This window comes from Vigna unguiculata, chromosome 10, assembly GCF_037176805.1.
Source record: "Vigna unguiculata cultivar grain cowpea cultivar isolate G323 ecotype 2 chromosome 10, ASM3717680v1, whole genome shotgun sequence".
In the NCBI taxonomy this organism is placed as follows: domain Eukaryota; kingdom Viridiplantae; phylum Streptophyta; class Magnoliopsida; order Fabales; family Fabaceae; genus Vigna; species Vigna unguiculata.
In genome coordinates this window covers 49,359,231-49,374,826 of record NC_140801.1, presented here as the reverse complement: position 1 = coordinate 49,374,826, position 15,596 = coordinate 49,359,231, and the positions used below count along the sequence as shown (strand labels likewise).

The window sequence follows — 15,596 nt, the reverse complement described above, 5'->3', positions numbered from 1 at the left end:
TAACCAGTGCTCAAGTCCAGTCAGTTACTTTAGAATTTTCTAAAGGGGTGTGTGAGTTGGAATGAACTGCACACCCCCACTTTCTGCTTTTGACTTTGATTAACAGTATTTATTAATTGTAAATAAAAACAGCATTTATTAACCGCAACGTTCCACATTTTGAAATTTCTTTCTCTCTGTGTTTGATTCCATACAATAATAAGAACACTCTGCTTTAAAAAACATTATTTGCTATTATAATTATACTTGGATGCATATTTTCTGTAACACTCATACCAGCGAACAGCTCTGTTGCTTACTGATTCGTCAAAGATATCATAAATGAGAATATTGATTGAAAATGAAGACAATATTAATAGTTAAAGATCAGAGAACATAACTATCATTAAAAAATTGAAAAGAACAATAATGTCTAAGGTGAGAGAAGGTTGGTGAACAAACGCGGTGTCTGCAGGTAGTGGGAAACCCAACAACAACCACACAACACCATTACCTTTCTCAAATGTATACGTTGTTTTTACCCTGTTTTATTTTGAGATTCACTCTTCAAATTTATAATATTTGCTGGTTCAGCTTGTAGATGAGAACATTATAATAAAGGGGGAAATATTCACTGAAATCATTAGGGAGATTTTTTTAACAGAAATTAACTAAGTCTTGATTTATTATAAAAATAACAAATGTTAAAATAATTAGAAAGTTATTTACAAGAAGTGTGAAATGTGTACTCAGTGTAAGGGTACAAATACAAAATTAAAAAACAGAGTTAGGATTAAACCTATATACATATAACTTTTTATATAAATTTTCTTACCAAAATTTCTTGAGCAGTACTTAGGTAGAATATGAGACTCTCAAGAACTACGATGTTGTCGTCTAGTAAAAAAACTCCAAGGAAATAAAGAGATTCAATTGCAAAACATTCTTTGACTCAAGTCGTCATGGATGAATAATCTTCGTATGATGTTATATTTATAGATTTTCTATACTAAATATAAACATGTATATCTATATATTAAATAAATTTTGTTACTTAAAAATAATCGGATATTACATCTTAAAGATATTATATCATAATATATTAAAAAATATAATAAAAACTAATTATAAGTTTTATATTATATTATGATATATTGAAAATATAATAAAATCTAATAATAAGTTATATATATATAAAAGATATTATTCGTAAATATTTTAGAAACATTTGTATTCAGAATTACTATTCTAAAATTTAACTGTATTGAACTATTAATCTAAATCAATGTAAAATTTTAGGTTTGTAACGTTGAAAACCTTAATCATAGTAAGTTTAAGATAGCTTGAAACGTGAAAAAAGATGAAAAGCTCTTTTAGATGCAATTATATTATTTGTTATACTTTAAAGACACGAGTGCTAGGGTGTTAGGCTAAGTGTTAATGTCATAATGATAACAAGTTGGAACTGTAATTATAATCAGTAACAGCTTTATACGACATAGGTTTTGATAGAATAATGTATGCAAATACCAAACAAAACAACCGTTCATTTGCATGTTATCATTCTCATTCAAAATTTGTACCACACATTGTACCTAAAACAAACTGAACCAACATAATAATAATATAATAATAATAATAATAGTCTCTTCTTTTTCTTTACTTTCTCTTCTTTTTAACATTCTTTTTTTAGTTTTTTCCACTAAGTGTGATTTGGTCATACCAAACCTATTTGTAACATATAAGACTTTGTGAGTGTGGAAGCTTCCATGTAATTTCCTCTTTCTTTTTCAATTTCCATGATGTCTTTCGTGTTTCGTGCTTTGCATTTTACAAACATCACCAAACTACACTTGTCTCTGTCAACTTCTATTCTTGACGTTTGAAACTAAAATAAGTTTCATTGACTTTTATCACCACAAGAAAAATGCATATATGAGCTCCAATGTCTTCTTCCAATAAAACCAATACTTTGTTTATTTCAGAAGGTAGAAAAAGATGAATTTAAGGAGAAAAATAGGATTGTGTTTTTAGTCTCTATGAAATTAAAATTTGTCTTTATTTTAAATTTAAATATATTTTATTCTTCAAACTTAAAAAGTAAATCAATATAATTATTTTAATCTAATTTATTATTTTTTTATTAACATATTAAAAATATTTTAGATTAATATTTAAGTTGTTTACATGTTTTTGATATATTTTATTTCAAATATTATTGTGAAATATTGTTTAATACGTCTAAAAAAATTAATATCGTTTGCCTAAAAATAACTAAATTCATTTGGATAAAATTTCGTATTGCAGAGATTAAAGTAAATTTAAGGTTATTTGTATCAAAATAATGGAAAGTGTAAAAAATAAAATAAGAAGTTTAAAATATTTGATTGGTATATTAATATATTTAAACACTAAATTATAAAATAAAATTTTAAAAATAACTTAATATAAAATATATTAAAATAAATTATCAAATTTTAAATAAAATAACTTTATTTTATTTATTGTTTTAATATTTTAATATTAATTATTTAATTATTTTAACCAATTATACGATGATTTTGAATTTCACGACTTTCTTTGTATAGAGTTTTACATTCGCACGCGTTAAGTTTCCTAGAAAAAACACACCGTAAAATAAGTTATTGTGATAAAGTAGGTTTTTGTGAAAAAGAAAAAAAAAACAAATTAAATAGAAGAGTAAAGTGTTGGTTGTGACTACAATGATAATGATAAATTAAATAGATTTATTAGCATTAAATTGGACAAATTTTATTCTTATGGTATATGTGAATATATGATGGTTAAAATAAGAGAAAAGAAAATATCAATAAGAATATATATATATATATATATATATATATATATATATATCAGTTAATCGGTTGAAGAGAAAAATATGAAAAAATAAATAAAAAGTTGATTTCCTAAAATAAAAAAATTAATTTTTTTTATTCACTGTTTACTTTTTGTCTCTCCTTTATTTCCTTTCACCCTACCAAACAACGATTAGTCTTTAATCAATATTCTAAATTTCAAAATTGTTTGACTAAGTATTGAAAAGCCCAAGATTTATATTATATATACACCAATGATTTATAGTTGCGGATAAATACGTGGATGCATAGCAATTGATGAATCATTGAAGAATATGTGTCTCAACTAATCATAGAATAATATATTTTGCAATAATCTTTTATTCTTAAATAATCTTGTTAGAAGTCGAATAGTTCAGTTATGATTTGGTTATAAGATAATTACTTGTATTTATATTTATATTATGAGATAATTAATGTAATTTACAATATTTTTCTCTTAATAATTGCCTTAGTGATATTATTATGAAACCAAAAGCTATAAATAATAATTCTTTCTAACTAAAAATATAAGTAAACAACTTCACCAAACAATTAATGTACAATACAAAACAATAGCTAAAAATAAGTAAAATATTTGTCCTTGTTTAAAAATAATTCAAATGTATCTTAGCAACTCAAAATTATTGTCTCGTATCATAATATTTAAGTTATAATTGTTAAATATCAAGTTGATAGGTGAAAAATATTTTTTTTTAATCGTAAATCAAACTTAACGGTCAGAAATTAATATCCACTATAAAAAAAAAACTATTTATCATTAATTCGGATATAAATCTAAATTTTCGTACTACTTACGTACAAGCTCTAAATATGTTTTTACATAACTTTATCTGAGGCAGATCAAATAAAAACCATCATAACTAATAAATTTCTCCTTGTGAGTATATATAAAGATCTCCCTCGAGTTAGTACTAGTTTACTTTTATAATAAATTATCATATGCAAATTTAATATTTATTTTTAATACAAATATATTTAAAAGTTATTACTACTCTCGTCAAGGTATATGCTTTGTCCTCTTCTTATTTACTTTAAGTTGAATTTTTATTCTTTAAAACATACTACTTAATTTTAATTTGATTCGATATTTCGTCTCAAAATTATTGTTTTTCATCATAATATATAAGTTATCTTTTATCTTTTTTTCATAAATTTGATTTTGTAAAATACTTATCTCTTTTATTTAATTTTTTTTATTTTTATAATAAATTTCAATAGTTTTAAAGAACTAAAAATAAATAAAAATAATCTCATATCACAATATAAATAATTTACCATAAATATACAATATAATCTATATATTAAAAATATTTATTAATTGTAATTTATAATTATAATGTAATTTATATATCTGAAAAAAGAAGGTGAATAGTAAAGGAAATGAGTGTGGGTGGAGGAAAAAGAAGGTGAAGAATAAGAAAGACGGTGCGTTGGTGAAAGCAGAAGTTGAAGAGTAAGGGAAAGGGTGCACTTATAGAAGAAGGTGAAATATGGAGAAAAAGATGAGGACAAATAAGTCATTTCACAACTCAATAGGGGTTGTAATTGAGACTGTTCAATGGGTTAAACGAATTTTACAATTTTACAAAGAACTTCAAGATATTATAGTTATCATTGGGTCAGACGAATTATCTAAAGAAAATTGTTTATCCATAGCAAGAGTATAAAATAATGGAGTGTTTTTTATCACAACATTTTTTTTAGTAGAAGTTTTGACAGATTTTACTAAAAAAATATGTTGGTCTAGTAGGAACAATTAGAAAGTTTAATTTTAGTATTTATGTAGTAAATGGTCTTTTTGAAAAACCTTTTATTTGACATTATAGCTATCATTGGTTTAAACGAATTATCTAAAGAAAATTGCTTAACCATAGCAAGAATACAAAAAATGGAGTGTTTTTTATCGCAACCCTTTTTTAGTAGAAGTTTTGACAGATTTTGCTGAAAAATATGTTGGTCTAGTAGGAACAATCAGAGAGTTTAATTTTAGTATTTATGGAGTAGTACATGATATTTTTGAATGAGCCTTTTATTTGATAGGTAATATTGATGAAGCTAATACGAAGGCTACGAACTTAAAAACAGAGAGCAATTTGAAGAAATGACTTTAAGTCTTTGTGTATTGACCCCAGTCAAATTGTTTGGGATTCAGAAGTGAAGGAACTCATTTTATCTACTAATAGAGAACAAATTGAAGTATTACCTAATCATGCACCCATTGCCTCAACTGTTCATGTAAGTATTTTGAGAATATGTCTTAAAGACTAATGGTTAACAATGACTCTGATGGGGTTTGCTAGAACAAACAATCATCAGATAATTTTTGTTTCATGTTCTCATGTTATAATTGAATAACCTTATTTTATTATTCTCAAAGAAGATTATTTGTTGTTTTCTTTTACTAAACATATGTATATCCAATCTTCTAATAAAAACAAGAAAATTTTCACAATCAATCCTTTTGTCCCATTTTTTAGTGATCAGAAAAATCATTTTCAATTAAGTTTGAATTTTTTTGGTTTGGAATCAAAACTCTTCTACTACATTTTTATTTACTTTATTGTGTTTTTTTTTTCTTTCATCATTCCTTAATTCCTACTTGGTCCTATAAGATCTTACCCATTTTATCATTAAGTGAAAAGTAAAAAAAAAATCAGACCAAATTTTGAATTAAAAATATAATGTGAAATTTTATATGTTTGATTCAATAGATTACTCTTTCTTGTGTATCAAGATGGATCAATAAACAAAATTATTTTTTAATTATAAAACTACTTACAAAATAAATAAAAAATATTTACAACAAAATTATAAAATTTATTATATTTAATTTTATAATTACAATGATAAAAATAGCAATAATTTTATTATCATAAAAAAAATGAACTCAGATGAACGCATATATTTTCACTTGTGATAAATAAAACATATTAAATAACTTAAAATTATCTTATTCATGGTAATTTTGATGTTGAAAAACAAAACTTAAAATATATTAAACTTGTGTGGAACATAACTTTAAAATCACATAATAATCAATATAATAGTTATATCATGACCGAAGGATTAATAAAAAATATAAAATCCATCAAATATTTATTTAGAGGTAAAAAATGGAATCGTTAAATATTAGTGAACTAAAATTATATTTTGGCCAAGAATAAACATCACAAAAAACAAAACAAAACAAAACTGAGATTAGGGTTTTTCGTTTTGGGCTCATTAGGAAATTGGATTAAACCCAACTCAGCAGGCTACCCTACTATATTTAAAGTTATCACTCCAGTCTTCTGTACACCAAAAAATTTCGAAAGCCTTTATTTTTCTGTCAGGTACGCTCTCTCCTTCTTTCACGCATTAGGGTTTTTGGTAAAGAAATTTTCTGCGATTTCTCTCAAACTTTTGAAACGCCCAAGTGGGGTTAGTGATATAGGGGTTTTAGGGCATTGTGGGTTTTACACCCTTCTTGGTTATGTCTTGTTTGTTGGATTAATTTATTGACAATTTTAATTCTGAAAGTGATTTGTGCGAAGAGGATGAGACCGATTTTTGCTGGGAACTTGGAGTACGATACTCGTCAATCGGAGCTTGAACGATTGTTTTCAAAGTATGGAAGAATTGACCGCGTGGACATGAAATCTGGTAAAACATTCATGGTTGTATCTTCACACGAGTAATCAAACTATTTTTAATTTGGATTTTGTCTGATTCATTTTTTTTCATTAGTTTCTCTTGTGTTGTAAATGGTGATGATAAAGTACAATTTTGTTTTTATTGACTTTATTGTGTTGATCAACTTTTTGTGAGCAAACCCTATCCTGTTGTCCAACAGATTTCGTGTTACCTATGTGCTGTGTCATTTAGTGTAAATAGCTAGAGTTTTTTAAGACAATTAGGTGTCATTAATTTTGTGAAGTTAGTGTATGAGTGAAAGAGAGGGTGTGGCTCGTGGGCAACACACTGAGCTTGTGGGGAAAGACAATGGTTTCGATTCCCCACAGAACACGTTCTTGAACACATTCTTGAAGAGGGGCGAGAAACTTTAAGGGTGGCTAAACCCCCAGTCTGAGTAGTGATCTTATAGGCAGTCCAAAGAGTGTGGCTTGTGGGGTTTACCTTGGGCTTCCATGAGGAGCCAAAGGACTTATTTACGGCCATTAAAGAAAATTAACAAAATAAGACGTTCATCTAAATGGGGCGGCCGTGTTTTGGAATTTGGATGTGAGCATATGGCTGCTTTTGTGGCTTGAATGTGTGGTTCCTATGGCCTGATAGGAAATAAATGGAAGCCACAATTGCAATGCCTTTGGAAAGAAAATCCTCTGGTTTTTAAGTGTTTGTTTTGGCGCAGGAACTTCTACTAAGGGGAAACATGCTGAGCTTCTGTCTTGGCTTGCCAACCTCTGCAAATTTTTTTTGGAAGAAAACCTTCTTGCTTGCCTGCTCTCCTTCTACCCACTGATCTGCATTTTCTCATCTGATCATTCGTCACTCACCTCACCATCTCCCAACATTGACATTTCCACCAGAATGTTCTTAGTGGGATCATCAATCAATTTATTAAGCAATGCATAGCTTATCTGAAAATAGGGGATCAATGAAATTCTGTCAAGTCATGCCATTCTATTTCTGAAATCACTTGTGCTGTCTGAATGGAGAAGCATGCTTAGCAGTCTCAGATCTGAATTTTGGATTTAACCTTTATTTGCAATCATGATTTTGTTCCTCATTCAACGCCTCTACAGCTTCATGTGCATCAGCCCTCACTTATATTCAGGTGTTGTATTCCTTTGTTCCTGACAGGGAAAATGATTTCCTGGTTTGGCTGATGTACTTCTGGTGAGGGATAACATGCTGATGTCTTTAATAATCATTTATGCCTCTAATACTAGTTTTTGTTGCAGGTTTTGCTTTTGTCTATTATGAGGACGAGCGAGATGCGGAAGAAGCAATTCGTGCACTTGACAATGTTCCATTTGGTCATGAAAAGAGGAGGCTATCTGTGGAGTGGGCTAGGGTATGATAATGTTTTCGTGACTATATTTTGGTTTCATTTATTGATGAGAGGACTAGAATAATAGTATCATACCAGATTTTAATGGAAGTGTTTTCCTTTTATTTCCATTGGCAGGGTGAACGAGGACGCCATCGTGATGGATCAAAGGCAAACCAGAGGCCAACAAAAACCCTGTTTGTGATTAACTTTGATCCAATCCGAACTAGAGTTCGGGATATAGAAAAACACTTTGAACCATATGGAAATGTTCTTCATGTCCGGATTCGCCGGAACTTTGCTTTTGTGCAGTTTGAAACTCAAGAAGATGCCACTAAAGCTTTAGAGTGTACAAATATGAGGTAAGTAATGGAATTATATTGTCCTATAGTATATAACTACAAATATTAATTTTTGGGTTTCATTACACTTGCAGTAAGATCTTGGACAGGGTGGTATCTGTGGAGTATGCTTTGAGGGATGATGGTGAGAGGGGTGACAATTATGATAGTCCTAGAAGAGGAGGAGGTGGTTATGATAGATCACCCAGTCCAGTTTATCACAGGCGACCAAGCCCTGACTATGGCCGTCCACGCAGTCCTGTCTATGATAGGTATAACGGTGGTGGACCTGACAGGCGGAGGAGTCCTGATTATGGCAGACACAGAAGTCCTGATTATGGCAGGCGTAGGAGTCCTGATTATGGCAGGCGCAGGAGTCCTGATTATGGAAAACCAAGGAGTCCTGATTATGTGAAGCCGAGGAGTCCTGATTTTGGGAAGCCAAGGAGTCCTGAATTTGGTAGATATCGCAGGTATTGTATTCTTATCAGTAAATTTAAACCTTTCATGCACCTCTTTTTTTTATTACTCTTTCAGCTTATTTATTCTGCTTTATCTGCAGCCGTTCTCCGGTGCGAAGGTCTAGAACGTAAGGGAAGCCCAGTTTTAGAGTAAGAAGAAAGGCTACAATGGCACTGTCACTTTCTAGTTGTTAGAATAGCAAGTGGTACATTATGTAGTAAAGGGTACTTCTGAGTTTAATGTGGTTTGCGTCTTTACTTAGCAATTAGTGCCAATGGTTCCATAGGGACCTAATATGAGACCCTGTTTAGTGTGGGATTATTGATGCATATTTTTTCAATGACATCGTGCTTTGCTACAGCTGAATTCTCTTTTCGTAGCCTAGTATTGACACTATTGTGAATGAGTGCGCTCTTGCAGAATTTGTAATCAACTGTGCTCCAAAAGAAATGTTATTTGTTAAACTGCTTGTGCACTGATTCTACGGTGATATGCATTATTTTAAATACCCTCTTTTTGCAAAAGAAACCTCATGTTTGTTTTTATCTAGTACTCCTATATACTAACTGACTCTGAAAAAGAAAAAAAAAATTCTTGGTAAAAGTAGCTGTCTGAATTGCCTAAGTAGTATTACTAGAAACCTTAGGTATATTACTTTAGGTTTTTATGAAAATTTAGGCAAGTAATTTGGTGGTTTGTATGAAAATTTAGGTAAGGTTGGGAAAGAATGTTAGGTAAACAGGGTGAATATTTTCAGCTATTGGCTTTTTTCTAGTCATTTTCAATTTGAGGGTAGAATAGTAATGACCTTTATTATTCGCGTCTTGTTTGAATCCTTCAGATAAGATTTTAACGGTGAGGGGGGAAGCGCATGTGCATCCCTAACCTTGCATGTTTCTGCAATGAATAAATTCTAAAAGCTAAGTCTATCAAAAAAATGTTTATATTATTTAAGTGCTATTCGATTTGATAACCTTTTTCCTTTAAATACTATTGAGCTTTTATTTTGTTTTTATATATTTTTTAAGAATGAAAACATATATATTAAAAGTTAAAGATAATCACTTTATACTCGTGAAAACGTAAAGGCAATGTTTTATATGGCAGGCGCGTTTGAAGTTTTTTATTTGCATAATGTGTTACTATTAAACTTTTAGCGGAAAGCATCAATAATTAGCCGTCGGCATTCGGCAAGTGTTAGAGCAATATAACAAAAGTTTTTAATTCGGTCAAAGTTTCTCAAATTTCAACTCCTAAATAGTAGGAGAGTGGCTCTTGTTTTATCTATTTAATAGAGTCTTTAAATAATTTAAATTTTATTAATCCATTCACTAGAATTTTAATTTATTTTTAAGTAAATGAAATGTATACAGAGCTTTTTTTAATTTTAAAATAACTAAATAAAGTAGGTTTTTAATATTTTGTCTTCTTACTAGGGTTGTGATACACTAAAAATCACGTCCTTTCTTTCTAATGATGTTCTGAAGGAAGTTCGTAAGTAAATTTTACTTCTAGAAAGTGAGGGGAACAAATATTTGAAAACAAAAGCACATTTATGTTTATTGATTAAAATTTCTAACGGATGAAATTGCAACCAATTTCAAAAGTTATTATACATGTATTTGATTTTTATCGTGACTTCAATAATTAATTAAAGGCAAATTTTACAATAATGATAACAATAGTAATAACCACATAAATTGTCTTTGATGTTAATAACGAAACCAACTAACCAAACCATCTTTGAAAGAAACTAAAATTGATTTAAAGAAACTAAGAAAAACCATCCACCATTATTTTATCCTTTCATACATAACCACTGAATGTGATGATGAATCAGAATAGTCCTTTTCTCATCTCAATTTACTGAATCTGTGGCTCTAACTTAATGCCACTCCCTCCTTTAACACTCTCATGTCTGCATCTTCGACATCATTTTTTCAAAACTCATTGACTTTTCCTCTTTCAACACTCGCTCAATCATTTCACCAATAACTATATTGTCTTCCCAAGATGAAACCATCAAATGACACTAATACCTTTCTTGAGATAAATTTATCTATGAACACTTACAAGATAACAGAAGAAAAAAAAGTTCAAAATTTATCTGATATTGGCTATCATTGGATGACCATAGAAACTCATTTCATTAATAATGAACACCCCTTCAATACAGAGAAGAGTTTCATCAGTTGCATCACAGATCAAAACAGATAAGATTCTGATACATGATGTAACTCAGAATTGATGACAGAACGAACAACAACAACAAGAAGAACATATCTAGGACTTGGTGAGTTCTTGATGAATTGCCTTTTCCAGCCATGCCTCAGCATGTTCCATGATTCCAGGGCTGAGCCTTACCATGAGAATGCAAAACTCAGTTTGATTAAGCTTTCCATCTCCATCAAGATCACCCTGTCTAACCATCGCATCTGCATCCTCCATACTCATGCCTTCCATGCCAAGAAGAGCTGAATTTGTCAAAAGACTCTGACTTGTTATCAAACCTGTTTCTGGGTCTGACAGAAGCTTGAAACCCCCACACAGTTCTGAAACAAAGGACTCCACATCAAGCTTCTCTGCCATCAATGGCAGCAAGTCCTCAAACTCTGTCTCTGTCTCTGTCTCCATGCTGCTGCTTTGCTTCATGCTTTCCATTTTCTTCTTCTTTTTCTTCTTCTCAACGTTCCAAAGGAGAAAGCGACTTTCCAACACTTTATATTATATAACAATCAAGACTCAATGAGAATTCGTTAGGACAAGTCCTCTTTTATAGACATGTAAAAGTTCTTCCTTTTCCAACAACTCCTTCCTAACAAAAATAAATCATAAGCTTCATTCACACTTGGATTTTTCAATTTCTAAAAAGAGTTACTAAAACTCGTTTATTTGTTGCGTAATTTATTTACTTTTATTTTAGTTATACTTACTATTGAGAAATGTAACTAATCATTTTTTACCCATAAATTTTAATCTAAGAGAATTGAAAAATCATTGAAATTGTAATTTCATTTCCTTTTTAGTTTGTACCACCAAATTTGGAAGTGGATTTTTTATTGGCTTTACACAGTTTTTACTATAGGAATCAAGAACTAATATGAGACTTACTATTTATTTTGGTAGTTATTTTGACTAAGACTCTTCTTACTAATTGCTTTCTTATTTCTTTATGTGTAACTCTCTTTTATTAAGAAATAAGATGTTATATTTGAATCGTCCATAGAAATTGAAAAAGAAATAAGATGTTGCATTTTGATCGTCCACACTTGCAACCATCCCATGATGCATACTTTTCTTTGTTATTCTCACCAATTTCATGTATAGTATACACATGGAGGATAAGTCATAAACATAAGATAAATCTTTTTATTAATATGAAGAAATGGACTTTTAAGTTTAACTCAATCTTATAAAATCAAATTGTAAGGTGACATTTATACCACTTACATATTATAAATTATTTTTAGTCAATACATTAATAATGGTGGTCTGATAATAGATATAATACAACATATCTGACAAAGACAAAATTTTGTTAGAATAAGATTCAGACAACTTCGATACTTGTTAAGAAGTGAACTTTAAATATAATTTAATCTTACAAAATCAATTTATAATATGAAACTATAATCTCGTCTTATCTCTAGTCAATGCACGACTTATAACTATCAAGAAGAGCAATGATGTCTAGAAAAGAAAACGAAGTTGAGATGATAAGGTTCACTAGGAGAGACAAATTAGTGGCTGGAAGAATATTTAAGTAGGATCGAAGAGTTGGGAATTGTACCAAGTCAAGAAGTTGAGGAATCTAGAGAAGACGGTTTTTGTGTGTGATTGAGAAGTAGATATGTATTCATTCATTCATTCATGTGCACGGTATTGATTATAATTTGATTTTTGATTTTGATGATGAGTTTAATATACATTGGAAGGTTTCTAGGAAGGTGCCTTTGGTGGGAACAAAAGGATATTCTTGTTCAGACGTAATCTCGAGTTGCAGGAACTGTTCCAGAGTTTAGCTTCCATGAAGCTTCCTCTTCCATTTCTATTTTTTCTTCTCTTCCATCAAATTTTCCTATTCTGTCGTCTTCTCAATCAATCATATATATGACAAGTGCCATAATAATTTATTTGTTGTGAAATCCCAACCTTTCCACATGGGGCATGTAATTCTCAATCGCAAGATTTTTATTTTTATTTTCTCAAATCATAGCACAACATCTAGTTTTACTTTTTTTATTTTTTATTTTAGGGTTTGAACCAATGCCCTCTTCACGTGTTTCACAACTCTACCAATCATAGTTCATCATTGTTTAGTGACAATTTTTTATGTGCGCAAACTAATAAGCAGCTTTTGATAATTAAGTTTTGTTGATTTGAAGTGTGAAAGATGAAAAAAAGTTGGATTTTAAAGAAGTAAAAAAGAGAAGTAGGTTTCACGAAATTGTGTTGTGATTGATGAGTGAGTGGGATAAAGACGATGCTCTATTTCCACATAACAAAACAAGAAAGTTAGAAATGTTTTGTTATTTTGGTTTAAATATTGTTCAAGTTGTTGTAGGGTACTTGGAATGATTGACGAAGACGCAAGTATCGAATACGATCGATCATGCAGAATGAAGTACTATTGAACTATTGAATTTAGGCATGAGAATAATGCTTCTGATTTTTGTGCCAACTTGCATAATGTGTTAGAAGATAGAGTTCAAATAAAAATAAATTAAAGGTGTGTAAAAGAAGTTGTATAAATTAATTTGACTTATGAAAGATTGTGTTTTTACTTTTTTAAAATCAAAGAAAAATTCCTCCAAGCATACTTAATATATTAGCTTCAAACATTAGGTTATTATCCTTTTGATGAAATTGTTTAGGCAATTTACTTTTGAAAGATTCAATTAAGTTTCAATTTTTCTTATAGTTTGAGAATTTTTAATTAAGTCTTTAATAAAAAATTTGGCTTATAATTTTATTTTTCCTGTTAAAAAAGTGACATGAGTATTATTTTGTATTGTTATTTTACTTACAAGTGTTAACAAATATAAGGTTTTATAATTAATGTAACTGATAAAAGACTTTGATTTCTTTATTAAAAATTTGTAAAATCATGCTTTCCACTAGTTCTCATGTTATTACTTATAAGAATTAAAAAGTTATTATTGTTATCAGAATAATAATATTTTGACCTATTTTTAATTTATTATTTTAATTATTTTTAAATCATTACATCACATTATTAAAAAAATTAAAATAAATAATTGAAAATTAATTTAAATAATAAATTAAAAGTGAATTTAAATATCATTATTCTATTAATATAAACCATAGAAAAATCCAACATATTTTTAATGGAAGTCAATTATTGTGCTTCTTTGTAATAAAGATAAGTACGAGGAGGACCGAGTAAAACAATCATATTATTTAATTAATAAAAAAGTTAAATAGAAAATATGTAATTAAAATGTATAAAAAAGTTTGAAGATAAAAATAACTATCAAGAACTTAATTAAAAGTTTTTAATCTGTGAAGAAATAAAAACTTAATTAAATCTTTTTTAAATTGACATGGTCATCAAATTTTTTTGGAGCTATAACATATTATTGTAATAAAAGGAAATAGTATTTTATCAAATTATAAATTTCATTTTTCAGCACAATGGTATCATGGCCCACCAATAGTGCCATTTTATAAAGAAAATTCTCTAGATCAATACAATTCAACTCTTGTTAAATATAAAGCATGTTGAACATTTTTATGCTTAAAAACATCATATATATATATATATATATATATATATATATATATATATATATATATATATATATATATATAAACCATTCACAGGACTCACATAAAAACAAAAATTCACTGGTATAATAATAATAATAACAAGAAAGTGTCAAAAGAATCAAAATAATGAAATACTGTTTAAACTTAAATAGGCTAGAATAAAATATTGTCAACATAATGATCTGGAATAGGATGATTGATCCAATAATAATGTTATCTTAACATACATGTAAGACTCTTCATTATGTTGTGACCTTTCTTGCAATACACTTAGCATCACAGCAGAGAGAGAAGATTTGTTTACTAACAGAGACACATATCACCTTTCTTGATTCAGTACAGAACAACTTAGTCACTTAAATATATTAAATTAATAGACTCCAGAGAAAAACACAATAGATAAATGTTGCAATTCTTGCAAATGCTAAGCTCTATGAGCTGAACTTAGTTCTTGTTTGTTGGATCCACTTTACACTATCCATTGTTATTATACAACCTCAGGAACATGTTCATGTATGTTGGTACAATTAAAGTATTTTCAAACATCAAGATGTTTTCTGCATGGTTAAAAAACTCAACAGATTGAGTTGGCTCTCTGGTTTAGGTTAATATTAGTATATTATCTAGTTTTTTGAACAACATTTTCATTTCATCAAACAATTGTTTGCCTGAAATAAGTGCAGCAGGAGTTTTATATTTGTTTTTATCAAGTATTATAATAATATGCAGAAAACAAAATGAAATAAAATATAACATCATGCATACAATAACAGTAAGAACGTGGCAAACAGAATAAAAAAAGACTGATATATTTGAAAAATATACACCTGTAAACTATGAATATGTGTGTGTATGTGGCAGACAACAAGGCAATACAACAGAGAGGAAGGGAAATGTTTCTGAGCTCTATTGACTGAAACGAAGTTTCTGTCTGTTTGATCAGATTTAGAATATTCACTTATTTTATACAACTTCGGAAAACTTTTAGGAATACATTCATGTATGTTAGCATAATTAATAGTATTTTTAAATATAAAACTTCAACAGAATAGGTTCATACTATAATATGTTCTGTACATGTTACGATTTGTCTAAGGTGGAGTTTCTAAAGAAGAACCCCTCAGAATTTGGACTTTCCATCAGCATATATAA

The 15,596-nt window shown here is 28.9% G+C and overlaps 2 protein-coding genes across 3 annotated transcripts; one reads left to right on the top strand and one right to left on the bottom strand.

Annotated features, from left to right (window-relative positions):
* The first annotated feature begins 6,054 nt into the window (after positions 1–6,054).
* Positions 6,055–9,118, top strand: LOC114166850 (serine/arginine-rich splicing factor RS31). 2 transcript variants are annotated; one of them, XM_028051715.2, is made up of 6 exons: positions 6,055–6,190; positions 6,378–6,500; positions 7,763–7,875; positions 7,990–8,213; positions 8,288–8,665; positions 8,755–9,118. In XM_028051715.2, exons 2-6 carry the CDS (start codon positions 6,395–6,397, stop codon positions 8,783–8,785), a joined length of 852 nt encoding a protein of 283 aa, XP_027907516.1. In that variant the 5' UTR covers positions 6,055–6,190; positions 6,378–6,394; the 3' UTR covers positions 8,786–9,118. The 2 variants fall into 2 exon arrangements, with proteins under 2 accessions (XP_027907516.1, XP_027907518.1); XM_028051717.2 differs by lacking the exon at positions 6,055–6,190 and adding an exon at positions 7,210–7,635 and having other exon boundaries at positions 6,213–6,500.
* Positions 9,119–10,782: 1,664 nt separating this feature from the next.
* LOC114166191 (Calcium-binding EF-hand family protein) lies at positions 10,783–11,416 on the bottom strand. The gene has a single exon (XM_028050874.2). The coding sequence runs from the start codon at positions 11,313–11,315 to the stop codon at positions 10,938–10,940; it is 378 nt and encodes a 125-aa protein (XP_027906675.1). The 5' UTR covers positions 11,316–11,416; the 3' UTR covers positions 10,783–10,937.
* Between the last annotated feature and the right edge of the window lie 4,180 nt (positions 11,417–15,596).